This window comes from Perna viridis, chromosome 8, assembly GCF_037379345.1.
Source record: "Perna viridis isolate PV_CMFRI_1.1 ecotype Kerala chromosome 8, ASM3737934v1, whole genome shotgun sequence".
Lineage (NCBI taxonomy): Eukaryota > Metazoa > Mollusca > Bivalvia > Mytilida > Mytilidae > Perna > Perna viridis.
Window position 1 is genome coordinate 21,955,874 of NC_142452.1, and position 21,553 is coordinate 21,977,426.

Genomic DNA, 21,553 nt, shown 5'->3' on the forward strand with positions numbered 1-21,553 from the left:
CTTTTTGCCAATTCCTGTTTTTGCTTTTTAGCAAATGATTATCATTTTCCATCCAAAGTACAGGGTAAATATCAAGCTATGACACTAAAAACTTATTTTTGAGAAAAAAACAGTATTTTCATGAAAAATAATGCTACAGGAAAGTGAACTCAAAATAAAAGTGAAAGTAGAAAAAGACTATATTTAGTTCGACATGTTCTAGTGTACCGAAGTCTGTGCCTTTTTCTCTAAAATGCACCTAAAAATAATTTTTGACATTCACTTAATGGAATAACATGGTTAAAAGTTAGATTGAAACTCATTGTCTATTTTTTGTAAAAGGTGACTAAATAGTGCTCAGCACCCTGGTTGGGGACTAGGGCACTCTGACCAGAGCAACTGAGTTGTGTGTCCCAGGTGGTGGAATGGGGTAACCCTGGCATGTTACATGCTGGGGTCGTCAGGCCATAATACGGAAACCCTGACCGCAAACCAGAGTGATGCACCCTGTTGGGAAAGATGTCACGTTCCTTACTTTAAAGAGCCCTTCTGTGGTCTTCTCCCGGCGTAGGAACCATAGGGCTACGCCAAAGGAGGTTAAAATGCCTGATCCTATCCACCTCTCCCTATTTCCAGTGGCAATCAGATTTTGTCGACCCCCAATTTCCCTGTGTCCCATCCCATTTTTCATTTCATCATTTCATGTTCATCACCTGAATATAGCTGAAATATTGCTGCTCGGGCGTTAAATCCCAACAATCAATCAATCAAGCAATTTTTGATTTTTTTTTTTTTTTTTTTAAATAAAAATCATGAAAATTTAAGATTTACAATAGAATATAAGAAATAGTAGATGTGGTATTATTGCCAGTGAGACAGTCATCTAGCGAAAGCCAAGCAATGAACAATTTAACTTCTAGAAGCTTATTGGACAAACAATACAAGACTGAAACCATAAGTTTCAGAAGTTACAATGACCAACATGGAGTCATTAATAATAATCTACCGAAGATGCTAACAATACTAGTAGATCAGGTTGCTTTCCATATTTATATAAGGCAGAGGCTAGATCTTCACTAGCAAGCTCTTGTTCTGTCAACAATTAACAAAGTAGTATTAAATTAGTTCAGCCTATTTTCCCAACACTTTAAGGAACAACCATCAGAAAAGGATTTTAACCTTTATAAACTTAAAGAAATTGAAAAGCAATTTCAGTTTAAAGAGAATCAAAATTAACAAATACTACAATTAGCTTATTATATAATCAATTAATCAATTTAAAATCTCCAGGAAACCTACAACTTAAATTGTTAAATCAATGCCTAGATAGATAACATCCATCTTCAAAATTAATCAGAATTGGTAAAAAATAACTTTATATCCCTATTGATTTAGTAAATTGAAAGGACTTACAGAACTGCCTGCTATAACTGCTGTCAACTTCTCAAGAAGACTTGGGACATCAAAATGATTCGATAAAACTTTATTGCCATGTATAAATGTTAATATAGCTCATAAATTACTAGATATGAAAATGTGTATATATCAATTCTATTGTTAGCTATTGACAAGAGACGCGTGACCAAGATAAAGATACATTTTGCTGCCATAGTGACAGACTTTTCTTACATCAGATCTCCATATCCTTAGTTCATCTACATATTTTCGATTTTTTTTTTCAAATGGGGCAGGTGCTTTGGTACTTTCCTTTTAATTAATTGACAGTTGACTGAGGTTATTGAGATGATACCTATAGCTTACAAAACATCGTAGACAAAGGACCATAATCCCCTGAAATCATCCCGACATACAAGACTCTCTGATCTGAAGAGTCTATGTAAAATTGGTTTTTGTCTAGATATGATTTGTTAGAATTGTTCTGATCAATTTCGTCCTTACAAAAGAAATTGAAGAGCTTTAGTGGAATTGATTTATATTTACGAACACCTGCCATCATCCCGTTGGTTGATTATCATCGTTTCAAATCATGTTAATGCCATGTGACTCATTTCTTTGGCTATGAAATAATCTTATTACATTGTATTCTTTTTTTACAACATATATTTATATATAGAGATCAATATTTTCAATTTTTATCAGCAATCGACAGGCACAGCCATACAATTACGATGACTCCATTCACCGTGGAACAAAGAACACTGGAATATTTAATATCTTCCCAAAGTACTTCAGGACAATAACTACGTATATTATTTTCCTAGTAAAATTACCGTACAAAAGAGATGGAGCTGCAGAGCTTGATTTTAAATAATAAACGTTGACACATCCATTTATGTCGCTATCACGGTTACTATGACGATAAACAGTGGCTCTAAAACGCATCCTTCACTAAACCAATAAATATTTCACAAATTTAATTTGATAGTTTAGTTCATTTCAATGCATATTAAGTATGCTACAACTTTTCACATCTTTTATAAATTGGAAAATGAGTTTCTGACATAAGAGAAATAATCACTTAACAGATTATTAGATGCAAAGATAGGGGGTTTCCAGAATTCGTGGACCAAAATTAAATCCGCTATGTTTACCAAAACAATAAAACATCGGAATAAGAATGATCCAAGAAACAAGATGAGTATTGAGAATGAAAGAACCTGATTACAGCCACACGAGCAGATGCGTGAATTTAAGCGTAATAAATCTGTATTGATCAGTTTATTCTTCTATTCTAACATGATTACCGCCTATCTATTGTTATAAGCGTAATGAAAATAATGATGATAAATTGTTCTTTGTGCTTCAAACACCGAATTAAAAATACAATCATGTAAACTTTTTCATATCAATTGGCATAAAACAATGTTACACAGGACATACATATCTGGTCTGTTATCTTATAATCAATTATCTATGTAAGGGCGTAGATGACGCAAATATCCCATTAAAACAAATTAAACAGTATTATTTTAGAACCAAATCAATTATTTATTCATAGTTTCAGACTTTAGTTCAACATATCTGATTTTATTGATAAATCATATTCCTGATTAAAGATAGCAAAGACCTACAGGACAAAAACATACATAAAAGTTACACACAGAACATTAACATCTAAAAAAAGGTTTCCAAGTTTCAAAATTGACATGCTCAAATGTAATAAATAGGGATCTGATGCATATTAAAGCAAATTAATATGTGTACCAAAAACCAAGAAATCACTTAAATGTCTTTTAATTTTATATTATGTTAATTCAGAAATTATTGTGACCATATATTTCTGAGACTGTTAATTGACAGCATTGTGGGATTAACCCGGATTATAACTTTTGCAACATTGCGATTATTCTTGCTACAATTTCAATGTGCAAATTCGAATTATTGTGATAACAACCCTGCCAAATATTTTGCAAAGACTTCAAAATTACGGTTTTTTAAGTGAAAAATACTATAAACAAAAAGTTTAAAGACCTCTTAGAATTAAGACTGCTACAGTATATACATAATTTGAAACTTTATCATATCCTTCAGTTTAGACTCTTCTTAAGTTGTCTACATTCTCGTTTAAACATTCATAAAAGTTACATAGGTTGCTTATTGTTTTCATTGCAAGAACTGGTGAATCATATTTAGTGACTACCCCTATTTAGCACATGGGCAAAAAGTTCTGACAAGACAAGAAATCTATAACCATACTCTTATACTCCTTCCTGATACAAAGCACAACAGATAATGGAAGTAGCTGTCTTTGTAAGAATCATGCAAAATCTGAAAAATGTGATACACCCCAAGAAAGGCTACATATTTATATTTTTGTAATTAAATTGTTTAATGGGTCTTTACTATGTGTAATTATTCATTCAAATCTGCCTGCTCTTAGGAGATAATCAACATTGAAAATCCAATAGATTCTATTGTATTTGAGTGTCATTTACAGAGCTACCTTCATTAATTTTGAATTTTACAGTGCATTCTATACAGTTTTTATCTCCTATGAGCACAAGTTATAAAAAAAAAAAAAAAAAAAAAACAAATGTTAATTACTGTTTACTAAAGCATTTTAAACAAAATATCAAAAATAAAAATATGTAGGCTTTCCAAGCATGAATCACATTTTGCATGATTCTTAGCTAGAGTGCTACTTAAGTTACATAATTATCTTCAACTAAACTGAAAAACAATGTATAAAAAAATATGAAAATAAGACATACATAATGTAAATACAGATCGACTACAAAATTCAACATGGCTTACCGCATGGTCGTTACAATATGTCTACCCATATACCTTGTAAGTATTATGCCTTTTAAATCTTACACCTCTTCCATGTGTGAATAAAGCGGTTAAAGTTAAAATTTCATTTACACATAAATAACTGTTAAAAACTTCTCTATTATGGCTAAATTTGTACACATTTCATTCATTCAATAATGCCGCTTTACTCGAGTGGAACACTATAACAATCACTGGGATTACGACAATTGCTTTAAAGTTTGGATTCTACTGACTCTGTAATCCTTCTATTGATATTGAAATAAATATACATGATTTAACATCTGTCCATGTCATTCTTGACTTTTAATTTCTTTAGGACCTATTGCGACATGACCTTTTGGCCACTTAGATGACCGTAACCTTTGAGTGACCACAGGTAGCAAAGAAGAAAAAAACAACCAAGTTCTTCTATCAGTTACATAACAATGGTTTTCATAGTGGTCAGTGGTAGATGTCTACAGATATGGTCATCTCAATTGATTACCTCCCCTGACGCGCAAGTTAACAATAGATGACACTGGTCAGATCTTCGTCATCATTGTCATCTCTATTGAAATCTCCCAATGTACTTAGTTAGCATTTAACCTTTTGCAGACCTTATCAAATAATGCAACAAATGAATTTTTGGATTAATTCAAATTGATATAAATTCTCCGAGGCTCCTTATTTATGTAGCTAATACATGTTAACTTAAATGAAGAAGTCACAAAAAACTTGTCAATCACCAATTGTCAACATCGTCAGACACAAAACCACCCATAAGAAGATACTCATTTTGTACTCAATACAAATATAAACACATCAGACAGATGAACTGTACCTTGTGGTCATTTTAACTCCAGGGTATTAAAATTTTCAAACATTCCGACCTCAATTATAGGTATAGAATGAAAACCTCTAACAGTGACTAATTTGTGAATCTTCAAATTATAAGTCAAAAGATTACTAACACACCCAAATCTCATTCATTCCACTTCAACATTTAAAAAAGACTTACCTTTTTGTTGAAAATATCTTATCGAGAATACTCATTAACATTGTAGCTTTCAAAAGTTCCCTAATATGTAAACATGTAAACATGTGAAATTGAATTTTGTTCTAATGCAAACTTTTGTGATTTTAAACTTAGTTGAGTATTGGTAGTTAAGCACCAATATTGCAGCAGTTGTGACAAAGTACTCTATTGACCAATATCATCAATAAAGACAGGCATCATTATCCCTATACAGTTGCAGCAGCAGGACCAGCAAATATTTATCAATTTCTAAATAGCGTAAGAAGACCTTATTTCATACCACCAAGTTAAATTTAAGCCATTAATCAGAAGCAAAGGGGAGAAAAGTAACAGTTTAACACAGAAATCCTGGGATTTCCAAACTTCTAAATAATTTTTCTGTCAATTCACAATTTCTTTTCATTAAAGTGAAAAGATTCAATCATTCCTTGCCTAACCAGAGCGTGATCGGTAACAAATTGTACAAACAACGAAAATTATATCGTACAGTAGGGGAATCGTTGACAAAAAATAAAGATTGATGACTGTTTGATAATTTGTTTAACAAATTATGTAACACGATAACTCTAAGATCAGACCTAACTTTAACTATTTATTACCTAAGATGTTAACTAGTGCTCTGGGACGCTTCAATTCCTAATTTTCTATCCTTATTTTTTTCAATATCTCATACAACTTTTTTTTAATAGAGTAAAAACAGGTAGGGTCAATCTGATGGTCAATACAGACATAATTTTTCAAAATTACTTCAGACAAAACTTTTTGATGTAGAGATGTTACAAAATTAGAGTGTTTGATTTTGAAAAAAAAATCAGTATGTTCTAGTAAAACAAGTGCTAGAAAATCAACAATTTCTGTGAAATGTCTTAAACTCTGCTATTTTCCTAAACACAAAATATTATGAATTGAAAATGATTGCATGGAATTTACAAAATAATGAATGATTTTTAAACAATAACATGTTCACTCATGGATTGTTAGGGTGTAACTGCACCATGAGAACCAATTCATAGTTTTCCTTTCCTCTTGCCTCTACCCAGGACTTGACTTTTTATGAGCAAATCAGCAAGTGTTTTCAAGAAAAGCTGAGGACGCTTACATTACTGGCGTACCTGATCCACGTTCCCAGTTTTTAGTGGAGTCTAAGTTACTTATTTACTTTTGTTTCTTTGTACTGTTGTTTTAGTTATTTCAATGTCTTCATGTAAGTGTCAGTTTTCCTTGTCAAGTCTTTATCTTTGGATTATATTCTTTTGCTTTCTACTGGAATCCCTTGATTACTCTTTCAACATATCAAATAGATGTTTCAGGAAAACTCTTGAATACTTCACTGGTTTTCAAATGTGTTAGAAAGATTCATGGCAAGAACATTTGGTAAAAATTGTATCGAAGTTAATTGAAAAATGCATATTAGGTATGACAGACTGACAGATGAACTATATTTCTAATTCTTCACCTTCCATAGTGGTGGAGGAATGACATAAATCAAAAAGTTACTATCAGTTCTTATTTACACTTTAGCTATAATATAAACTTTGATAAATGTACTTTTAAAAATATACACTATGTACATCTGTTACCCCATGTGCTTCCGTTAGGCAATGTACATCCACTACCCGATGTACATCCGTTAAGCAATGTACTTCTGTTAAACAATGTACATTCATTACCCGATGTATTTCCGTTAAGCAGGAGAGTAAATTTGATTACTACTTCATGCCATTAATGTCAATGAATTAGTTCATAAACTTGCTTTATCTTTAAGCAATTCCAAAGGTTTCCTACGTTTATGTATGCAGAATTAAGGAAAAACCCTTAGAACTGTATCTGGCTTACTACCAATTATGCAACTTGAACACTAATTTGGATTCAAAAAAGTCCTCTTGTAGCTGTTTAAATTTAATAATGTGAAGTTCAATAGAAATGGTACATCTAATGATAGGATATTTTACAAGTAACTGTTCAAATGGAAACAAATTACTTTGGATCAGGAACAGTTACATAATGCTGGTGCTGATATTTCAAATCTACATGAACCATTGAATCGTGCCAGTAATAAACGGAACTGTTATTTACTTTAAGTTTTAGCATGTCACGGCACTGATCAATTATCGTATTGGAAACTCCTCAAGCAGTGATTTCATCACAATCTTTTTGTATTTGTTTGTCAAGATTTCAAATAAAGCATCTCGTAAGCTTATTTATCTTAGATGCAAACATATTCTTACGATTCATTGCATGATCTGAGAGTAATCTAATTGGATTTTAAGACAGAAAAAGCATTTGAATCAAACTGAGTGATACAGAGCCTTAATAAACCACTTTAAGCTGAAAATGACAAAATGCACATTTGCACAGTTTTAATGATTATTGAAAATACCAGTGCTTAAATTGCTGAAAACTTCCAGTTCCTTATGTCATGGAAAAGTTTAATGACATCTCTTCACTGTACAATATTCATATAATTGTAGCTAAAATGAGCAATAACTGAGTTATGTAAGATTTCATGATCATATCTAAATACCAAAATTCTTAATTTTCATTGTTTCAAATTATATAGCAATACATGTACTATAAACAGTCAAGCAAAGAAAATAGACCAGAGTTCTTTTTTTTGTTTTTGTTTGTTTGTTTAAATCTTTGGGGCATTCCTACAATTTTGGTCACAAGACTCATTCATAAATCATATGAGGAATTTGAAAAGTTCTGAAGTTTGACATTTCACCCTGCCATCTGTTTGAAAATGTAAGCAAATCTAAAAGCCTTACAATATCAACTTAACAGTTAACAAAAGCAATCAGCATTTATTGCTGTTTCTATATGTCATTTACATCAGGTCCTGTAATTTACATAAAAATTGTAAGGAAAAATCAATGCAAATTTATCATTAGGTAATAAAAGGTAGTCGAACAAATAAGTTCTAATCATGTGATTCCAGAGTATATTCTTTAGTACCCAGAGACAGTACGATAAACAGTCTATATATATACTTTTACTGCGTACGTATCTAAAATTAAATGCAAACTTCCGTTATTGTTGAATAAAGCATTAGACTTTAATAGGCATGAGGTAAAAATAAATACATGCGTCTAACCTTTTAATAATCTACCTTTTGGCAAGCCGATATATTGAAATGATTTAAGAACCGACCGGATGTTCATTGTATGTAAACACTTGAAACATTATTTGACATACACACAGGAAATTGTCGACTATTATATACCTTAACGTAGATACGTTCATTCTTACCTGGTAACTCGGATTGAGGCTTTACGAAGGGATTTCCTTTTCATCATATTCAGTGAATTGTAAAATAAATATAAGATTGTATTTACTGAAATGATAGCGCCCATTTAAATGTAAATCAATAATATATCTAAAGAATAAACAGGAAATGGGGGTATTATATATAAAACCATTTTCCATAAGTTAATATGCTTTAATAGAAGTTTGACTGAAAATCTATACTGCCTTTGTGTGCATAGATATAAAAAAAAACTAGAAAATACAGTTTTTGACTTCTCGTCTTTCAGACAAAGAAGATCAGTATACTTCATAACAAAAGGCACAAATCATGCTCTTAAAGCATGAGGTTTTACTATGTGACTTTCACAACATAGAATCAATATTTTTTGCAATAATTGTAATGAGTTGCAAAGCTATTGATAGACCACAACACTGTCAATCTTTTTTGCTTTAGTTTCCGTATTGATAGTTAGGTTTTCTTCATGCCTGTCTTGATAGTTAGGCTTTCTTCATGTCAAATTGGTCTATGGCACAGACATGTTAAAGTTGATTAAACAGTAACTAGCATTATCTGCTCAAATTATTTTTCTATTTAAGTATATATGTACATAGATTAGAGATCATTTATACTGATTGATTGATTGTTGGGGTTTAACATCTGAGCAGCAATATTCAGACGATTCGATAAATCTTCAACACACACTTATAGTTAATATAAGTAACTTTTAAAATTGTTTGGTTTTATAAGATAAGTTTTCAAATTACTGTGAAAGTACTTTAATTCGTGGATACCAATTTTCGTGGATTAGAGAAAAAATAAAAGTTTGTGGATTCTTGAATTGTGGTTTTGAGGTTTTCAGTATACACATCAATGGAAATTTCCCTTTTGTTGGGAACCAAATTTTGTAGCTTAGTCTACCCACCAAAACAATGAAAAGTTTGTACCCCACGAACACTAGTACTTTTGAATTAACACGCATCACTGTACTACTATACCCAAAGAAATATTACACTTTATCCTTCTCCAATGTTGACAAACCCTGTGAGTACTTACTTTACATGTGGCACATTATACTTTATACTTCTCCAAAGTTGACAAACCCTGTGAGTACTTACTTTACATGTGGCACATTATACTTTATACTTCTCCAAAGTTGACAAACCCTGTGAGTACTTACTTTACATGTGGCACATTATATTTTATACTTCTCCAAAGTTGACAAACCCTGCGAGTACTTACTTTACATGTGGCACATTATACTTTATACTTCTCCAAAGTTGACAAACCCTGCGAGTACTTACTTTACATGTGGCACATTATACTTTATACTTCTCCAACATTGACAAACCATGTGAGTACTTACTTTAGATGTGGCACATTATACTTAATACTTCTCCATAGTTAACAAAGCCAGCAAGTTCTTACTTTACATGCGGCACATTTTTACAATGTTCACTTTTTCTTAAACAAATTCTTAAAATTGTGATAACATGTACATGTATCTGAGTATGATACATGCAAATGCATATCAAAAAGAAAATTGAATATTATCTGCCTCATAGGTGCATACTTGACACAAATGTGTCGAATTTCAGGTAGATATGACCATACCAAGAGCAAACTTTGACAAATATTTGTACCATGACACCTTCAATTCTTAATCAGATGAATGTTTCAGTGACCACTCCTTACAGAGATCTTAACATCAATAATGTGCTTGGTAAATAAGCAAAATCGGAGGTATTTTACTTATATAACAACAAGACTAACCATAGTAAAAACAGTTGAACATTGTGATGAATAGACAATAACTGCCCACAAATAGTATAACACATTATCTGTTATATATTTCTATCATACCTTACAATGGCCTTTCATTAAGAGGTAGTACCTTGTACTTTTAACTGTCTGAAATGTACCTCCAGAATTTTAAATTTCATAATATGTTTTTAAAAGAAAATGATGAAAAGTATTTCCTACAAAACCAAAGTTACCTGCATTGCAAAAAATAATGAAACCTTTGTGATTACATTGATTCAGGAAGTGATTCCAGGTACCAATTATTTCCTACAGTACTGAAGGGGAGGGGGGTTACTTTAATCCAGGGACAATAAAACTGCTGTCAATGTATGCCCTGAGCAACACAATATAATTCACCTCTTTTAAAAGTTTAAGAATATTCTTAATTAAGCAAATAAAAGAAAAAAATTAGGATAAAAATTAGGATAGAAATAATTTAGCTAAGTGAAAATATTAATTTGTGGTATTCATAACAATGTATTACAAATGCACAAGTAAACAGTTATCATAGGAGAGATCTATTTCAGGTACAAGATAGTTAAAACTTTACCTTACCTTGATCTGATACTGTACAACATCAATACCAACACCGTCACAGTGAACAAGCTATAGTTAACCTTACTGACATCAAACAGCAAACGTTTCAATTATTACAAAAACATCAATTAACATTTAACTTAAAATTCAACCATGTGTGTTATATAAAACATACAGAGATTTGTAAATGTATAATTTCCCCGACAGGTGAAGGGTTAAACAAAGACTTGACGGGGACAGGTGGTCTGAACTAATTTTTTTTTACTTACATTCCCCCAAGGGCATAAAATTCACTTCTTCAAATTTTATCTAGGAGAACATAGGCAGATGGTGTTAAGAATTGATCTCTTTTTACTTGATCTCTTCATCTTAAAGGATGGATAATTTACATCTTATATGCCTTGGGCTTAAAAATATGGATTCAACTCATTTATTTTTATTGTTCTTTAACGGAAAATTAAAACGTATTTAATTTTATTTTTTGCTATAATCTCATTATCTTAAAGAGATAAAAAACATTTCAAGAAATATTTTAACATATCTTCATGTGAGATTCAAGCCTAGCTTTTTTCTTGTGAATTTTGACATGTTAACTAAACATAAAGTTATATTCTGCAAATCACTTAATTTCAACTCCATTTTATCAAAGTAACATTAAAATTAATATTGCCCCTCATTAATTAGACAGTTTGGAGGAGATAAAACTCATCTATATTACATGTCATGATACTAAATGCAACAAAAAACTTTCAAACCTGACATACCAGTATTGAAATAATTAAAATCCATTTTTGATGTACAAAGTAAACATCTTGCAATTTCTATCAATTTTTTACATTTAATAAACAACAAACAAACAAAAAAAAGAATAACTTACAATGTAACAAGAATACCTGCTTTAATGGGAGCCTTTCATACCTCTAGTAGGTAGTCTATTACATGACAAGGGAGATAATTCTGGTGTTATTGTCTTTCCCATGAATATCTCAATATACAATAAATGAAAAGTGATTGGGTTTTAATGGATTTTTCTTCATTTGAATAATAGCAAATAAATTTTACTAACTGATGTCAATCGATTGATATCCAAAAATAAGAAATATATGCTGGGATGTTTAATTTACTCACGGCAAGATACTGATTGTTTGTTTCAAAAGACATGATTTAACTATATAGCTAAATAGACAGCATAAGGAAAATGCATTGTATATGCTTCTGAAGAAATAGATAGGTTCTACGCTAATAGTCAATTAAATCTTGCTATTCGTAAGCACTCATTCAGATTCATTAAACTGTGAAATCAATTCAAAATCTGTTAGTCAGCTTAATGTAAGAAACAGTAAAAACACATAGAATTAGAACTCAGGAAATATCATAATCAATGCATTAGAATACAAAAACTAATTTTAATTGAGAAGTTAACCCTTCCTATTTTTCTCTTTTACTCTTAGCAATTTTCATTCTCGTTTAGAATGTTTGCAAATAGCAGTTAAACTCCTTGTTCATTTCCTGATAGGGAGAAAGATCATTTAAATTGAAATTAATAAAAGTCACAACTGGCATTAGACATTTCAAACAGGAAATTGACCATATTAGAACTGAAACTGTAAACTTCTGTATATTCTATCTGATCATATGTCATCATATAAAAATTTGCCTTAGTATTCATATTTATACTGCAGTAATCAAGGATTATGCATTAGAACAATAATTCCATAAATAACATAGCCTTCTTCATCATAACATTACTCCCAAGTCTCATTAGAAGTGGGAATTTCCAAAAAAAGCATAATTGTCTTAAAGAATTTTTGCTCCGCAGAAGTGCGTGAAATTGATTTCTTGTATATTTACACTAAACTATAACGGTAATGAGTTCTTGCAGTAATTCCCTAAATATTCCCATTCTGAGAAAATGTTCAGTTAGCAGTAAAATTAGGAGAGAAATTCAACTTAATTTTGTTGTTTTTCTAATAAACATTATATAACACATCTCTATGTTTTAAATGAAACAAAAGCTGATTGTAAAACGTCAATATCTTTAATCATATTTCAATGTAAGGCCTCGTTATTTCCTGTAAATTGTGAATTTCTACAAATATTCGTTTGCAAATCTGTCCTCTTAAATTAATCTAAAAAATGATTTTGAAGTGGTGTGATATGCTATTTGTAATACTATAATATGAAAGCCCAAGATCTGCTTCAAGTTGTAGCATTTCACTTAAACAAATTTAAGTCATAATTAAGGACAACTTCAACTTAATTTTAAACACCAAATTAGAATCTGAAGGTGTAAATATTATCTACCGGTAATGTGGTCTTTGTGGTGTTTTTAACCACAAATTGAAAGTTATAACAGGAGGTAAAGTGTTCAATGAAAACTTTCTACCACTATGAAATACATATACTACACTGTTCCATCCATTCACTAAAATTTCATAAAACCATGAAAAATAAAATCCAAAATAATTTAAGTATAATTTTAATTTTATATAAGTTATCTAAGTATTAATGCATTAAAAATATATTATTCACACATATAACAGAAAAAGACAGTAGAAAAAGGACAAAACTAATGGTTAGATGAAATAAGACAAACTTACATGTCCACAAAAACATCACTCTGCATATCCTTCAAACAAGTGCTAGTTCTAGTGACTTACAATAAACTACTGTGACAATTACCTCCGATAAACTAATAAAAAGTCTGGTACAGGTATACAAACAATGGTTCCCCCTGAACAAATATTGATATGTACATACTGATTTCCGTAAACTCTGACCACTCCATGATCTGGAAGATTGCTAAGTAAACACTAGCGAGAGCGGGACATTCAAACAAGATTGTGTGTACTAAGGTTCAAATATGTACCATAGGTATTATACAGTTATATCAGTAAATAAATTACAGAAGAGATAAAAGGCTTTACAGAGTTCTTATTTATATGATTTTATGTATCTTACTTTGAATAAACTTTAATAAAAGAGTAAACTTACCTGTTGTATCAAACTTGCAACTTTAAAACTAATCATGGGCTAAAATTTAATTTCTACAGTGGAAGATCCTGGACTTTTCAATGACCCACTCGAGAAAAAATCCTCCAAAAAGTGTCAATGAAAAAATGTTGAAGGGCCAGGACCTAGTAAAATGAAATGTCACAGGTCATAGGTCAGAATTGTATATACTGTGTATATCACCTTACACTACCACCAAATTGAACCTATGTTAATTATTTTTCTTCTACTTACTGATAATTAAGCATTAAAAGAACATTATTCAGATTATAAGATAAAACACAAATATATCTAATGCCTGACTACTACCAAAAGCAGGGCCATGATACGGGAAATTTTTTTTATATGAATGAGAGTCTATGTAAAAACAATTTTCATGACAAAAGTGAAATGATGTTACTATTTTGCATTATTATGGGACAACAACATGTTTTAACCTTTGATATGACATGACTCTTGTTCAATCCAGGAAGAATGATTGCGTAACACTAACAGATTAAATACCATTAAAAATTCAAGCAGCAATTAAAATGCTCAATCAGCATTCTACATTCAACCTAACATAATTGAAACATCACAATTCCTTACATTCAAATCTTAAAGTTCATTTACCATTTAAGAAACAATACGATACATTAACTTGATATTCAAGGTATTAAGTGAGACTGTCAATTAAATTCTTCATAGTTATTATATCCCTTATATTCAAATGAGAGTCTTAGTTATTGCTGTCATTTAAAGCTACAAAATGTTTACTAGCACACAAATTTATGGTGAAAGAAGAAAAGTCGAACTAACAGTATCTGAACAAAACCAACAAGTTTCATGGCATTCTATTCAGCAATATGAAAAGAGTTGTTCTATACAAGATGCAACATTCATAAACTTCTTGAAAATACTACAAATGGGCATGCTGTGTCCTTGCTACATACCAAGTTTTGTGAAATTCTAATCAGTAGTCTGGAGCCGCAATGACAAATAGGACTAACAGACAGACAGACACATAAAAGACATTATATTCTCCTCAACTTAGTTGTGTGGTGTATTATATAAGAACTCTATGATATGGAGCCAAGTACTAATATTGCATTTCCACAACCAGAATTCAAAATATTTGGTTCCACCAGTTGTTGGGCTGCTATGTCCACTTAGCTTAACAGGAAGATAATGCCTGTGAGCATCCAAATTTGCTTACATCATGAGACTCATTAAAGATTCACAAAATTAGAAAATGGTACCAAACCAGCAGTCTTACAAGAATATGGATGGAAAGAACGATGGATAGACAAGGTGATTCCAATATACCACCCACACAGTGAGTGAGGACATAATTTCAAAAGATTGAGAAAGCAATCAGAGATTGTTATCTAAACAAGAAAGGGGCCAGAATGAGAAATAACAAATAAATTTATATAACCTTTTGAAATCTTGAATTTTTCTGTAGCTCAAAGCAATATGAACTTCAGGAACCAGAATTAAATCATAACTTTCAAAGAAAAAACATAAGAAATTGGTTTTGTAGGTCACATTATTAGTGTACAATATGCATACAATAACAATGTAAATGCCCTCCTGACATTTTCGGCCTAATTAAGGAACGAAAATTTCCATGATGAACTCTGGGATTACCCAAAATGCTGCTAGTAAGACATGTTATATTACCAGAGAGCTGTAACTGGTAATAAAACGTAGGATTTATTTAATACAGCATCACAAACAATGCACATCCATTATCCCCAGGAGAATGAGCTGCTTATTTGACCAAATGTCATGTTTTAAAACCAAAGCAGTCTTTTCAATTACTAACTTTTAACTTTCATACTATATGACTTGTAGATGGAGTTTTAAACTAGCCTTTTGATCCATTAACTGGCCGTAAGTGACAACTGCACTAAGTCATTGTATGCTTTCTTGAAGAACTAGATAGAACAATTAATTGAAATTTCAAATAGTGGTGGAAATTAAACAGTCCTCTATTGTTTGACACTTACAATAAATTAACAGATTCCCTAAGAAAATCAATGTCTTTGACAAGTAACTGTAGCAATATGCATGAAATTTAACAAACTTGTGAATTGTAATGAACTGCAAGTAAACCAATTTATTACAAAAATTTGAAAATTTGAAAAATTCACATGTCAAAATTCATCAGATATTTCAAAATTGGAATAATATGCTGTTTTTGTTCCACATTAAGAAATAAATATTCCATGTTTGTGGAGTGTGTAAAAAGTAATTGTTTAAGATAACTGTCCCGTTATATTTTCTGTGCCATTGTTTACTTAACAATCGTGGACCTATGTTGGTGATTAAATTGTAGAGGGAGAGATTAGAACAAAACCATTAAGTATTGTAAAAATCAATAGATAACAGATATATTTCATATATGTCAGATATCTGCAAATATAAGGACCCAGCCTCTGAGCTTTATCGGATGAGGTATCCCATAGGGAAACATTATTCTGTCTTCTAAAATAAAAGGATTTCTTCCACCCAGGGAATAAAAAGACAGACTTTTGTCAACTTCCAGTTTGTGAATTCTTAGAAAAAATGAAACAGCTAATTTTAGTAACATAGACTTATTTACCCTTACTGAACTGCATGCTGAAAAATTAACTGCAAAAGTAGTTTTGCTAATTCATACCTGTACATGTATATGCTTAAATGTTGTTAGTTAAAAATTGTTTTAATCAGCTTACTGCTCAATTCTACATCACTGAAGTCCATAATTTAATGGTGCTTTCTCACACCGCCAACACCAAGCCATTTCCAGGAATTCAAAAATGCTTCACAGGAACAGCTCAATAAGATCCTTAAGGTTCAACCCCGAACAGTTGGGAGAAGTATTGACACAACACTAAGTTTGATACAGCTCTGAATTTGGATTACAAAAAAAAGAAAGAAAAAAAAAAAAAGAATATAAATAATTGGTCAAAGAACTTTAAATTTCAAATTAGACAAAGGAAGTAAGAAATTTATACAAAATTGAAGAAAATGCCTCTTTTCCTTTATTTCTAAAAAGTTATGACCACAACCCTTTTAATCCATCAAATGCTTTATTTTATGGTATGGAATTTCAAAGAGATCCAAAAAACTCTAACAAGGAGTTGTCTCACAATTTTGACTCAAAGAACACTTTGGTTAGATCATTTCATCAAATGAATGTTTCTAATTATGTTTTAGTTTAAAATACTAAATGCTAAATACATTATTCTCCTTTCAAGGGCAATAACTGAAACAAAGAGTCGTCGGAAAACTTTTATCTCTGCACACTTTTGTAGGCCTTATCATAAGGATCATTTCACCAACTGAAAGTTTCTACCTATCATAGTAGTTAAGATATTGGCTGAAAACTGTAAAACAAACACCTGTTCCCTCATTTCAAAGGAAAAGCTCCAACAAGGAGTCATCTGACAACTTTGACCGAAATGCAGACTTTTGTAGGCCTTATGAGGATCATTTTGGCAATGATAGAATTTGAGTAAACCTAACAGTTTTGGACATGTATGCTATAAACATTGTCTGACCCCTAAGTTCTATTTTTACTAACAGCGGCCAGTTTTTTAATGGATCAAAAAAACCCACATTAGTTCTAAACAAAACGTGCTAAGGAACATTAACACAAAGTTTGGTTCTGATTGGTTTAGTAGTTTCAGAGAAGATTTTTGAAAGAAATAACATTAAAAATAGGGATAGTAATGTATAAAAAAGACATTAACTCAAACATGGCTTCACAGATTAAAACAAAAATGTGACCAGAGATAGATCTCATCATACTGAACCCTTAAACCCAGTCAGAATTTAGTTTAACCTAATAGTTTTGGAGATATATGAGAAAAACTTCTGTCTGACCCATGTGTTCTATTTTTAATAAGGGCAGCCATGTTTTTTGACGAATCAAAAATCCCCATCCACACCAATCCTAAGCAGAACACCCTAAGAAACAGTCATACCAAGTTTAATTCTGATTGATCTTGTAGTTTCAGAAAAAAAAAGTTTTGAAAAACAGTAATCACAAAAATGACGATGGACCCAAGTGATGGCAATAGCTCACATGGTCTAAGGCCAGGTGAAATAAAAAAGATATTGTCTTACATGATAATTATAAGTTGCTATTGCTTTGAAGAACACAGTTATCTGCATACTAATAGTCAGTACTAACAGCATTCTGTAGAGTCGGTGTTTCCCTATTGTTACCCCTTATCCAGTAGATATACATTTATTAACAGACCAATATATATCTTTCTATCATTAGTTCTAGCATTGATCAGAAGCCAGTCAAGTGTTTACATATATATTTGTAAACTTAATTACAAATCCATATACTGAACAGAAGCTGACATTATTGAGACTAATCACAAATATTTGTGTGTGTCCTGAATAAGTAGCAATTCTGGGTTAGTTTTTATTATAATAAAGACTACCTCTAGTGTATGTTGTACTACAGCCTACAACCAAGCATTGCACTTAAACACTTTTCTTACATTTGTCAAGGCATTAAAAAAGTGATGATAACGGAAAGGGTCGAGATCGGATATGCAAAACAGTAGTCCATTAAAAAAAAATTAAAAAATTAGCATACCAGATCTAGACACTGAAAATAATTTAAAAATTTTTTTCTTGGTTTTTGGATTGCATATTTTAATTTTAAATCAATTTAAAGGTTATTTTCACTTTGAATTCACTTCCCTGTCCCATTTTGCAGGGTTGTCTTATACCTATTCTGGATTGACTGAATGTCTATCATAAGTCTCACATGTGATGTTCAGTTTTACATATAAAACTACCACTACATTAATTGGCCTATATATACTACAAGTACTACATTGCCTATCTGGACTACGTACTACAAGTAGCACATTGCATAAATTTACTAGCAACCAGAGCTTTTATGGCTAATGTACTGCTGCAAGTACTACATTCCGATATTGGGATTGCGTGATCACCAATATGTAGACCTCGGTTTGTTCTACAATATAATAATGATATTCATGGCACTAGAAACTTTTGAGAGTTAAATGAGTTTGATATAAGAAACTAACAGAAACTAAATGTTAAAAGTAAATGATCCATTTTGAAGTAAGTCATTAAGTACATATATTCTTCTTCAAAGTTCTAATTAAGTTTCAGGGAATTTGTTTAATCAAAAATAAATAAGCTGGAAACAAAGCCAAAACCCAAAGGTTGTGTAATCAATACATACAAATGTATGACTTACACTCAAAACTCTAATTTATAATGCATAATAACTTGCACAAAGCCTTCTATGCACAGATTATAACATTGTATTAGCTATAATCAAAACTTATGTAAATCAATGTTCTCTCTATCATTTCAAATCCTGAAATTTATCCTCGAAATGAGTTGACTTTGTGTAAAAATCAATAGAAGGGAAATTTATGAGTTTGGGAGCATTAATTACTGATATATTTCCAGAGCTATAAATGAGTTTAACAACCCAAAACTGCCTATACAAAGAATAAAAGCCTGTTTTACTATCTTGTAGTAAACTGTAGAACTATTGTCCTACAGAAACCAGTTCTCATTGGTAGATTATCTAATTTGAAATAACAGGCTCTGTGACTACTTACAGAATCTACTGGGACACTTGTGAATAAATGAACGTGGTAAAAATACATCCATATGACTTTTTATCAACGAATATGGAAACTGCAAGCCAAATGAGAATTGCTGAAATAGTAATTTAAGTAAAACAAATATGTATTCAGTCACGTTATATTACTTCCAATTGCTAGCAGTAAAAGGAAACACATCATTATGATTGTAAGTATTCATCATTAGAACAGGTGTTAATTCAACTAAGACCAATAAGAATATTTGTCCTCTAGATTGTACAAAACAGATTAACAATTAGGTGAAAAAGAAACTTGACTATGTATGTCTCAAGGGACAAGTACATTTTAATGTAAGGAACAAGTTGGTAAGATAGTTCTGAACTCCTGATTCAACAAGATTTACATTAAGAATAATCCAATCGCTTTGGCTAAAAATCTCTTTGAGAACTGGGAAAGCATCTAAAATTTACAACCAAGTTAATTCAGTATCACAGGAAAAGATATTACTTCCAACACTTATTGCATGCAATTTAATACATAAATACAAAACAAAAAGCTAGTTAAACTACAATATTCTGTTTACCGGTACTTTAAATCTGACTTCCATTTTTTAACTTTATATCTGTGAGCAAGTAATATAAGAAAGGAAACTTAGATTTAAATGTTAAACTCTTACATGGATTATCTCCCCTTGCAGTCATTGAACTTTTCTTTATATTCTTATACGCATAAAATGCGTTATCTATGAAAATTTCATCAATTCCCTTCAGTGGTTTAAAAAGAATTGTGTTTATCAGGTCTTACCATGTAAAAATTCTTAAGTTGGATTATCTCCCATTGAAGGCATCAATTTTTTTTTTATTTCTGTCACATGTCTATTTACAAACTTTCCTATGAAATTTATCAAATTTTGCGCTATTAAAGTGAGTTAGCATTAATTTATACAGCAAATGGACAGGTAGACAGACAGAATTTGATAAATTTCATAGTGTTTCATTATAACCAACACTTGACAGTGTGACCTTGAGAAAATCAGAGCATTATACCTCCTTTGACTATGTAATAATTTATAGGTCTTTCTGCAAATGAAGACTGCACACTTGATCAGTTATCATATTATATGCAATAAGAAAAGTGCTATTTTTTAAACTAAAACTTGACCAAACCAAATTTTAACCAAAATTGATAACAGACCTTAGGATCAATTGCATTTCCTTACAAGTAAAAATACACAGGTACATGTAGTATGAATTTATTTCATTCACACACACTGTTCATTCTAAAAACAAGTTTGAAGAGAAAACATGTCCATTAATCAAGAACTATTCAAATGTACAAATGCATGTACCTGTATACAATTGGATGTGTCAGGTATACAGAAGTACTCTAATGCACATAAACTACACCAATAAATAATGAAATCGGTAATTTCCAAAATAAACTGGATTTACCCATTTGGTTAAATAGATTTTATGGATATCAGATAAAATATCAAAGACTTTATGCATCTTTAATGAAATATGTATCTATCACATATTAACATAGGATCTGTGATGCAGATGATCCCCTGATTAAATTAAACAATAGATTCCTTTTATCTTCGGTTATATCTCCTATAGAACTACACCTGGAGCAGTGGTCCAGAAAATAGGGAAGTGTAACATCATGTTTCCATGTCTGTTTGTTCAACAAGATAATTCTAATTGACTATTTCCCCAAAGGTTGGAAAAGGGGCTGACCTTAACTTCATTTTTAGACCAACAAAATGTACTTTTCATTCAAACCCAAATTCAACTATTTATAAATCTGACCTGTCAACTAAAGGTAGTGTGCATCTACAAAATGAAATGTTCTCTCTGAAGCCAATATATTTTGAAAGTCCTGTGTGTTAAAATCAATGTAATACCGTGAAAGTTCTTTAATTTGTGGATAACAATTTTTGTGGATAAAGAAAGAAACAAAAGTTTGTGGATTCTCAGATTCGTGGTTTTGAGGTTTTCCATATACACATCAATGGAAATCTCCTTTTCATTTGGAACCAAATTTCGTGGTTTAGCCTACCTATGAAAACCATGAAAATCGGTACCCCACGAACAATAGTACTTTCACAGTAGGAATCTTAATTCTGTCAAACATAGGTCCTGCCTTGAT

At 31.1% G+C, this 21,553-nt stretch overlaps 1 protein-coding gene across 10 annotated transcripts in view; it reads right to left on the reverse strand.

Annotated features, from left to right (window-relative positions):
- LOC148609831 (uncharacterized) overlaps positions 1 to 21,553 on the reverse strand; it is a 49,374-nt gene that overhangs the window by 19,248 nt on the left and 8,573 nt on the right. The window contains exon 1 of one of the 10 annotated variants that reach the window (XM_088541183.1): positions 13,809 to 13,830. The exons of 3 other annotated variants lie outside the window; for them this stretch is intronic. Coding sequence is in view for 1 of the 7 variants with exons in the window: in XM_088541182.1 (XP_088397308.1) it covers positions 4,152 to 4,187 (36 nt within the window). In the remaining 6 variants the exon portion in view is untranslated. 6 more of the 10 variants (XM_088541193.1, XM_088541188.1, XM_088541191.1 and 3 more) reach the window with 6 other exon arrangements.